At 40.4% G+C, this 10000-nt stretch overlaps 2 protein-coding genes across 4 annotated transcripts in view; one reads left to right on the forward strand and one right to left on the reverse strand.

Annotated features, from left to right (window-relative positions):
- The window catches only part of LOC125031408, a 102628-nt gene extending 101551 nt beyond the window's left edge, over positions 1-1077 (forward strand). Inside the window, exon 29 of the mRNA XM_047622123.1 lies at positions 1-1077. This exon is cut by the window's left edge and continues 964 nt beyond it. The gene's annotated coding sequence lies outside the window, so the exon portion shown is untranslated.
- A 1033-nt stretch (positions 1078-2110) lies between these two features.
- The window catches only part of LOC125031409 (eukaryotic translation initiation factor 4H-like), a 22030-nt gene continuing 14140 nt past the window's right edge, over positions 2111-10000 (reverse strand). The window contains exons 5-7 of one of the 3 annotated variants that reach the window (XM_047622126.1): positions 8077-8292; positions 4292-4478; positions 2111-3649 (exon numbers count right to left, since the gene is read on the reverse strand). In XM_047622126.1, coding sequence (XP_047478082.1) covers positions 4327-4478; positions 8077-8292 — 368 coding nt within the window. In that variant the 3' untranslated portion in view covers positions 2111-3649; positions 4292-4326. Of the gene's footprint in view, positions 3650-4287; positions 4479-8076; positions 8362-10000 lie in introns of all 3 variants that reach the window. The other 2 variants (XM_047622124.1, XM_047622125.1) reach the window with 2 other exon arrangements.

Genomic DNA, 10000 nt, shown 5'->3' on the forward strand with positions numbered 1-10000 from the left:
TAAAATATAAGTAAATCTTTTACAATTCATGAAAGATTTCTGTAATTTGTATGTTGTTACAGTCAATCATGCTGCATATTACAGTAAGATGTGTGGACTGTCAGCTTTAGTTTGTGTGCAATTATTCACAGGCTTTGTCTATTATGCTAAAAAGACTCCTTTTCTTTCAGTATATTCTTTTATCAAAACTGACTTTATACATATTCAAAATACGAACAAAAGCAAGTACGTCCAATGAACAGAGATTATCAAGACAGGAATTCTTAACATGACAGCAATAATATTTTTAACTTGCAGACTGAGACCATTTCTAATCAGTGATATATATATATGTAAGGTCATTTATTACAAGCCGATCAGCTGAGAAGTTTGTGGGAAAAATTGAAAGCTTCTTAAAAACTTGCGTATCTACATTACAGGAGTTCTGGAACTACAACTAGTCACTAGATAAAGCCTAAGGCCAGACCTCAGCATCTACCCTAGTTACCATCTTTGCAATATTAATGAAGGTGTCAAGTGTGCAGAGCAATAAAGCAAAATATATATTTATATATATATATGTATATATAGTAAATAGGTTTCATTCGTTATTCAGTAAACCCCAAAGTTATCTATTTTCCCATTTACTTCAGCAGCATCCCTAAAGTTAACAATACAGCAATGCAACACAAACTATTATCTTTTATATAATACTCTACATTTTCTTTCTTTTAAGCTACAATAATAGAAGATTTGATCTGTATCAAAATCTTTATCACAAAAACATCTGAAATTAAGAGGGGTTTTGAATGACCCACAAAAGTAGGTGTGCATTCTTTTTGCATAATTATCAACCCACCCTTCTAATTTTTTAAATGCATTGGTTTCGTTCTGGGGCCCTAAGGGTACTCCCATACAAGCAAGCATAACAAGGGAAAGTAACTACAAACATTTGTATTCCTGTCTATAAAATCTGGAATCGTGACTACAAACAGGTTCAGTAAAGTGTGTTAATTAGCTTATTATTGGTATGCCCAGCTGTTCCGGTTTGGAATTGTTTGTAATATATTGTGGAATATAAAGTGATTTTGAAATTAATGATTGTATATATATGTTCCTCATGCCTGCAATATCTGTAGAAAAGAATAGTCAGTTCTTCTTTATTTAAGAGGCATAAAAGTAGTGATGGAAACTGGCCTAGAACTTATTTCGTTGCACATGAAATGGATAAGTGCCAATTTTTTTTAAGTCTTGGGATTTGGCAGATTACACAAATATCAAATTTTGTATAATGTTAATAAACAACTAAAAGTAACAAATTAAATTATACTCGACTAAATTCACCATTTTCTAGCTATGTCCTTCCTTTTCAAATCTATATTCCTTGAGACATCCATCATGTATGAGTTTGTTTTACTAACATGAAATGATAACACGCCTACACATGGCCAGGCAATTTCAAAGTATAAAAAAAAAAAAAAAAAATCTAAAACTCCAAACTACATCTACCCTGGAATGGACTGGTCTTTATTACAACTAAATTTTATATACATATACTGAACTCTTGTCATAATTTACAACTTTTCTTAAGAAGCAATTACTTACATTCATAACTTAAAAACCATGACTGCATTATATCAAAGTACTTTCACACTTACTACAACCAGTACAGTATTGTACAGTATTGGCTATCAAAGAAACATGCATGACAATGTATTATGAGCCTGTCCAGCTTTTAACTTCAAATTTTCTCCTAAACTTATTAATCCTACAACTTACAATCTGTGGTGTAAGTTTCACATGACAACAGATTCCCTGTTAACATGAAAATAATACACCAAGTTGATATATAATGACAAACTAATCATTCAGTTCACTTACTGCAGTATGTAACAATAATAGAAAAAATGTAATATTCAAACAGATATTTACACCAGAGCAAATCAGTACTACAGAAACCTTAAATATGAAAAAATATTCCTGGTATTGGTTAAAAAAAATTATATAATGAATATTTCATAACACTTGAGCTGGTGTAACTGTTTAAAGAAATTCTTCACCAGGAGGAATAATCTGATTTTTTAGACCCAATTCCCAATACTAGTAACATTCCAAAGTTAAATAAGACATATTTAGCAGAACACGTATATTTTGTGGATAAGCATCTGAAAACCATATACTTTTTATTTCTTTACATTTTAATGATAAATACTTTTGTCACAAATATTCTGTACAAGAATCTTTGTAATAAGCAGTTCAATGAATTAATGTGCACAATGCATTTCTGAAATTGGGGGTTAACATCATCCATTAGCATTCAAATTACTATTTTTAGTAAATGATTCACAAAAGAAACAAAACTACAGAGCAGAATTCTAGCTTTACAACATACTATGAGAAATCAAAACATTAGAACTCTAATTCCAATTAATATCTAACACCATTTACTCTTGACAATTTACATTTAAGGATTACAAAGTAAAATTCCCTTTCGAAATTCCTTAAGTTTATTGTGATCTGTACAGTCTGGACAGAATCACACAAGATCCAGTTTGTATTAAAAAGAAAGAAAAAATTACTTAAATGATATAAGACATATTACATCTCAATTACTGGATAAAAATACAGGATACAAAATCGAAACACGCAGTAACTCATGAAAAAGGACGAAGAAAAAAAATATTAATAAAAAAAATTAATAATATAATACCTAATTCCTCACCAGAAATAGATTTTCCAAAAAATTAAAAGATTCCACAGTGCAATTAACAGTGGATCTGGTATGTGAGTTAGCATGGGTGTAAGAACCCAATGTAGGGTCTACAAGTTCCACAACAGACCCGTATCCATTGACACGTCTGGTATGCTGCTGCATCAAAAATAAGTAAGTCAACAACTAGGAGCTGCAACTATATTGTTAAACAAAGGAATGCCCTGGCAAAGGCCAAGAATGCCCGAATGTGTAGTTCCATAACAATATAGTTATACTTAGTTTAATGTACAACACACCACTGCGCTGTCTGTCTTCTAATCCTAGAGGCATAATATACTAACGACCAATTTGACCAGACAACATTGTGGTATGTGATAAGAATTTTTTTTGCGTACATAGAAGGGTTAAAAAGGAGAAGTTGGCGGGCTTCATATGCAAGCTCTGCGGCTACCAAGGGTTTGTATTTCACCACCTTCAGGATCCCACAGTTTACCAGGTTTTGGTAGCTTACACTGTGTGAAAACTAGTCAGTACATTGTAGTTAATTTCACACATTCCATCACAACACCAAATGGAGTAGTCACATCTCATACAAAGCAATAGAGATTAGAAAGGTCTAGGAATTTTTGAAGTCTGTAAACACTTCCACATAAAGTTCTAATCACTGGGCAAGCTCAATGTCACAATACACAAACCCACACGGTACAATTTTTGTTGTTGAATAACCTCAGCATATTTAAACACTGCAGTTATAGTCAGTACAAATCTCACATCATTACTGCTTTACCAAAAACTAAGCTTCAGTAGTAGACAAGGACAGCTTCAGCCCAACTCTACTGATGCAATGCTGAGGGTGGGGCCAAAATCTATGGTCCTCATACAGACAGCGTAGTGCAGGAATAAAAAAAAGCCTCAACCAAAATATGCAGGTCCAACTGAGCAGGACATTAGCTCCATCTGTAAACATACAGAAAATTTAAATTTTTAGTAAACTTCTCACTTCACTCACTAGATAAAAAAAACAAACAACCTATTTGAGATTATTTGAGAAAAAATGTAAATAAACACAAATAAAATAAAATAAATAAATATACAAAATGCAAATCAAATTTGATAATGTATTTACTCAATCTATCCTGATTATCATCTACTCCCTTATCATGGAAATCTTGAAATAAAATGCATCCAATCTACTTTCTTGGGTAGTTAAGCAAACTAGGGTAATAGCACTAAAAATACTGCACTGCATAAATATGAAGAATTACACTGCATAAATATAAATAATTTTTTCATCTTTCCTTATGTGAAGCATATAAATTATCTAGACTATACACCACTAATACATAACTGGGTAATAATTTAACCCTTTGTTTGCTGGTGGCAAAGTGCCGATGCCGTGTATGGCATCCCTACAGATGCAGCCCATATGGATACAACCATTTGGCAGACCACATGGCTGCCGAAAAAGCATGCACACATTGGGTTAAAGAAGTTGCTTGAACAGTGCAAATATTACATATCTGATGGTGTGGGAGATACATAATCTCACTTAATGCAATCCTGACCTGAGATACAAACTATCAAACTATACATACAAACCTGTTACAGATGGAGAGAGATGCAAGACCTCTAATTTACTCCTGTCCTTCTGGCACACCACCCTTTTCCTCGCGAGGCTTAGCTCCACCAAATATACTGGATGACTGCGAAGTCTCCGCTTGCTGATTTACAGGATCAGTCTTGGTCCTTGGCAACAGCTTCAGCCTGGGCCTATGAGACAGTTCCTCTGTAAGAAGATATCAAAAACAAATTAACACTAGCAAACCTATAAACTTGAAGTCTAAAAATAAAAAAATAAAAAAATCAAGCAAATCAATATTCACTAGCAACCAATTAAGTAATACAATACAGTTACATGAATCATAATCTGTAACTTCACAGTATTTAACAACCACTACCTATGTAGTACACAGTACATCCAAGGACTGGATCAAAGAGTTCTCAAACTTTTACATCTGTAACATTTCAATCACAAATTGAAAAGCATGCTATCTTTCAGCAAAAACAATACTTCAACTTTCAGTTCACCCATAAATAGCAACCAATCGCAGATAAAGTTTGAATCAACAAGCCAATTGTGATGGCAGTTTCACTCAAACGCCTTGATGTAGCACTATCGTGAACACTGCACTATGAATTACCAGTGCAGGTGGTTATGCTAGTTGCACGTAAAAGGACAATGCACCTTAGAGAGGTCAAATGAGGAACCAGTCCAAGACCTAGCTTACCAGAATATACTTTGTTGGCCTTCTCCATGGCTTAGTTGCACAAACTGCAGATACGCAAGTTTTACCCAACACAATTTTTACATCTTTTTATTCTCAAGGTTTCTAAGTAGGCAGAACTCAACTATACATTATATACAGGAATTATGTACCTTCTGTGCAAAAATACTTCTCAAAAACACAAACAGAAAAAAGGATCTTGTTTGTGAAAGGCATGGTTGTTAAATACTGAAAATTTATCCTGACGATCTGCTTAATCCAATGTCTCTGCACATAGATGGCTCTGCTTGTGCTTAGCCACAAAGGAGTCAATTAGTAGACCTTGTGACTTCACCTGATTTTACCTTTCCTTCAATTGGCGGGAAAAATGTATTTTTAACTAATGCTATGACTATCAATGGTGTTATTTTTATTACAGACATTATAATTACTATAATGTAACAGCAAAATAATATAAAACATTTTCGTAACTCAAGGAAAAGGGTAAAAGGGCGAGACAGGCAGTACTCATAATTGGGTCATCGGTGACTTAGTACAAGTGTAGCCATTTATGTGTAAAAACAATAAAGTAAACTCACATTGGGCATGGCATGTATGTACACGACATGACCCGTTGGGAAGGGGTTAAGAAACCCTTGCTTCAATGGAATTATAAAACGTGGTACCTCAAATCCAACCCAACCAAAACCCAAGTCTCCCCTTTCTACCTTAAGAACAAACAAGCATATTACCAGCTATGAATCTCTGGTGTGGAGAAACTGTCCAAATCCCTTAAACACAAACCTATCTAGAAGTAACTTTGGACAGAGCCATCACCTACAATGAACACAGACTTGGGAAAAAAAAAAAAAAAAAAATTATACAGTAGAAACAAGATTCTCAAAGTGCTTGCCAACTCTGAGTGGGGAGCAACCCCACATACCTTGAGATCAACTTCCCTCTCCCTCTGCTACTACACAGCAGAGTACTGTGCTCCCAAGGTAGAAGCTGAACTGAATGAGGACTGCAAAATCACAAGCACCCCAAGACCCACAACCTATCAATAGCCTCCACAGGTAAATGTTTTACAACAGTCCTGCCATTTCTGGAAGGGACCACAGTAAAAGCTTACAGGAGAAATACCTGGAAAGCTCAATCAGAACCAACCATCACAATACAAGAACCCAATACAAGATTCATACAAGAGAGAGAGAGAGGGAGGGGGGGAGGGAGGGAGGGAGGGAGGGAGGGAGGGAGGGAGGGAGGGAGGGAGGGAGGGAGGGAGAGAGAGGGTAGGTGGGTGGGTGGGGGGGGAGAGAGAGAGAGAGAGAGAGAGAGAGAGAGAGAGAGAGAGAGAGAGAGAGAGAGAGAGAGAGAGAGAGAGAGAGAGAGAGGGAGAGAGAGGGGGAGAGGGAGAGAGAGAGAGAGAGAGAGGGAGAGAGAGGGGGAGAGGGAGAGAGAGAGAGAGAGAGAGAGAGAGAGAGAGAGAGAGAGAGAGAGAGAGAGAGAGAGAGAGAGAGAGAGAGAGAGAGAGAGAGAGAGAGAGAGAGAGAGAGAGAGAGAGAGAGAGAGAGAGAGAGAGAGAGAGAGAGAGAGAGAGAGAGAGAGAGAGAGAGAGAGAGAGAGAGAGAGAGAGAGAGAGAGAGAGAGAGAGAGAGAGAGAGAGAGAGATAGAGAGAGAGAGGAGAGAGGGATAGGAGAGAGAGGGATAGGAGAGAGAAGAGAGAGGGATAGGAGAGAGGGAGAGAGAGGGATAGGAGAGAGAGAGAGAGAGGGATAGGAGAGAGAGAAAGAGAGAGAGAGGGAGAGAGAGAAAGAGAGAGAGAGGGAGAGAGGGAGAGGAGATAGAGAGAGAGGGAGGGAGAGGAGATAGAGAGAGAGGGAGGGAGAGGAGATAGAGAGAGAGGGAGGGAGAGGAGATAGAGAGAGAGGGAGGGAGAGGAGAGAGAGAGAGAGGGAGGGAGAGGAGAGAGAGAGAGAGGGAGGGAGAGGAGATAGAGAGAGAGGGAAGGAGAGGAGATAGAGAGAGAGGGAGGGAGAGGAGAGAGAGAGAGAGAGAGAGGGAGGGAGAGGAGATAGAGAGAGAGGGAGGGAGAGGAGATAGAGAGAGAGGGAGGGAGAGGAGATAGAGAGAGAGGAAGGGAGAGGAGATAGAGAGAGAGGAAGGGAGAGGAGAGAGAGAGAGAGGAAGGGAGAGGAGAGAGAGAGAGAGGGAGGAGGGAGAGGAGAGAGAGAGAGAGAGAGAGAGAGAGAGAGAGAGAGAGAGAGAGAGAGAGAGAGAGAGAGAGGGAGGGAGGAGGAGAGAGGAGAGAGAGAGAGGGAGGGAGAGAGAGAGAGAGGGAGGGAGAGGAGAGGGAGGGAGAGGAGAGAGAGGGAGAGGAGAGAGAGGGAGAGAGAGGAGAGGAAGAGAGGAAAGAGAGGGAGGGAGAGGAGAGAGAGAGGAGAGGAGAGAGAGAGAGAGAGAGAGAGAGAGAGGGAGAGGAGAGAGAGAGTGAGAGGAGAGGAGAGAGAGGAGAGGGAGAGGAGAGAGAGGGAGGGAGAGGAGAGAGAGGGAGGGAGAGGAGAGAGAGGGAGGGAGAGGAGAGAGAGTGAGGGAGAGGAGAGAGAGTGAGGGAGAGGAGAGAGAGGGGAGGGAGAGGAGAGAGAGGGGAGGGAGAGGAGAGAGAGGGGAGGGAGAGGAGAGAGAGGGGAGGGAGAGGAGAGAGAGGGGAGGGAGAGGAGAGAGAGGGGAGGGAGAGGAGAGAGAGGGGAGGGAGAGGAGAGAGAGGGGAGGGAGAGGAGAGAGAGGGGAGGGAGAGGAGAGAGAGGGGAGGGAGAGGAGAGAGAGGGGAGGGAGAGGAGAGAGAGGGGAGGGAGAGGAGAGAGAGGGGAGGAGAGGAGAGAGAGGGGAGGGAGGGAGGGAGGGAGGGAGGGAGGGAGGGAGGGGAGAGGGAGGGGAGAGGGAGGGGAGAGGGAGGGAGAGGAGAGGAGAGGAGAGGGAGGGAGAGGAGAGGGAGGGAGAGGAGGAGGGAGAGAGGAAAGAGAGGGAATGAGTACAGGTGAGCCATGGGTGACCCAAAATTAGTGGACATGCCGAAAGAGTGAGTAAATAATAAAAAACACAAATTAAATAACACTTACCAGGATCAGGCTCCTTGAACTCCTCAAAGTTGCGGGATCTATCGCTGTCTCTGCGATCGCGCCTCATGTAGCCTCCACTCTCGGGTCTGGCTCCCCCTCGGTCACCAGGTCCACTGCGGGGCCGTCCTCCGAAGCTTCCTCGGTCGCCTCCACGGTCATCAAAGCCCCCGCCGCCGCCGCCGCCGCCGCCGCCGCCGCCGCCATACCTTGCACCAGCTGAACCAGAACCACCACTGAATCCCCCCCGTCCTCTACTTCCTCGGTCATCGTCTCTTCGGTAGCGACCTGACACAACGTACACCACATGTGATCTACCTAATTCTACATAATAAGTGTGATGATTTATAACTATCTAAGTGATTTGACTTGCGCTAAAAGCCTTTATAGTTTTCCTTATCATAGGGTTATAAGCTGACTATCAACTGCCTACTAATAACAAACTATACTACAAGTTAGCACATTATCACCCATTGGATCCGAGTGCCTGCACATACCCCACTCTCATGGGTGTGTGACTTGTAGGCCCAGCCCACACAAACACTTGTGTGCGTGTCAAGGCTCCTTGCTTCCCCTTTTTAATGATGTTCTCTCTTTTCCTGAATTAGTATCTTTAAAGTCTATATTTGTCAAGTCTATATTTTTCCTTGCAAAGCCTCCATATCATCTCTCTGGATAGTCCATGCCCTATTGCAGTAAAAATGTAATCTTAAGTTATGTCATTAAATTTTTTAAAAATGACATTCAATTTTCTGTAATACACCCGGCACTGTCAGTTGCGGCAGGCAGGGATAGAGCCTTGAGCATGGAAATAGGGTCCTCCCTGTAAGTGGGCGCTCTTCCACTCATGGCTTATAGATGGAACATTCCACACTTGTTTACAGATAGGCAGAGCTCTTTCCTAAATGGCCACTGTGTCTAATCAACTTCCATGAGCTTTGTGCATTAGTGGAGTCATTCCCGTCACCCCAGACTTCAGCATGTGCCTATCATGTCGCCCCTCAGCCAAATTTTTCCATGATGTGATGTTCACATCACCCGGATCCAAAGGGTTAGACATATAATTTGATTATCTTTTCCTTGATATAAATAACCAGTCTAAAGAATCCATTATCCTATAAAGTGCTCTACACTCCTAATTTCCTCATATTTCCTAACATCTACTCTAACACCCCTTTCTCCTGCCTAAGTAGCCTACTCACTATAAACCTAGTGCAACGGAAATATAATGCCACCGACTCTGGACACCAAAGAACTATGCTAATGCAAATTCCACCCAAGAAATTTGCATTAGAAGCCCAAGACATTTACATTTTCAACTTCAACTCTGGTGTCATAAATTTTGGAACACTAGCCACCTCTTAGTTATGTGCCAAATTCCAGCATATGAAACCCACAATTGAGTAGAACAAAATCTACTTATAAATATATTTCCTTAGAAAATAAACGTTAAAAACATTGAGAAAACCATTTTTATGGAACTTCTCCCACATGGGGGAGAGAGGGAGGGAGAGAGAGAGAGAGAGAGAAATGAAAGAGACACAGAAAGAGAGAGAGAAATGAAAGACAGAAATGAAAGAGAGAGAGAGAAATGAGAGAGAGAGAGAGAAATGAAAGACAGAAATGAAAGAGAGAGAGAGAGAAATGAAAGAGACACAGAGAGAGAGAGAAATGAAAGACAGAAATGAAAGAGAGAGAGAGAAATGAGAGAGAGAGAGAGAAATGAAAGACAGAAATGAAAAAGAGAGAGAGAGAAATGAAAGAGACACAGAGAGAGAGAGAAATGAAAGACAGAAATGAAAGAGAGAGAGAAATGAAAGACAGAAATGAAAGAGAGAGAGAGAAATGAGAGAGAGAGAGAAATGAAAGACAGAAATGAGAGAGAGAGAGAAATGAAAGACAGAAATGAAAGAGAGAGAGAGAAATG

This window comes from Penaeus chinensis, chromosome 13, assembly GCF_019202785.1.
Source record: "Penaeus chinensis breed Huanghai No. 1 chromosome 13, ASM1920278v2, whole genome shotgun sequence".
NCBI classification, from domain to species: domain Eukaryota; kingdom Metazoa; phylum Arthropoda; class Malacostraca; order Decapoda; family Penaeidae; genus Penaeus; species Penaeus chinensis.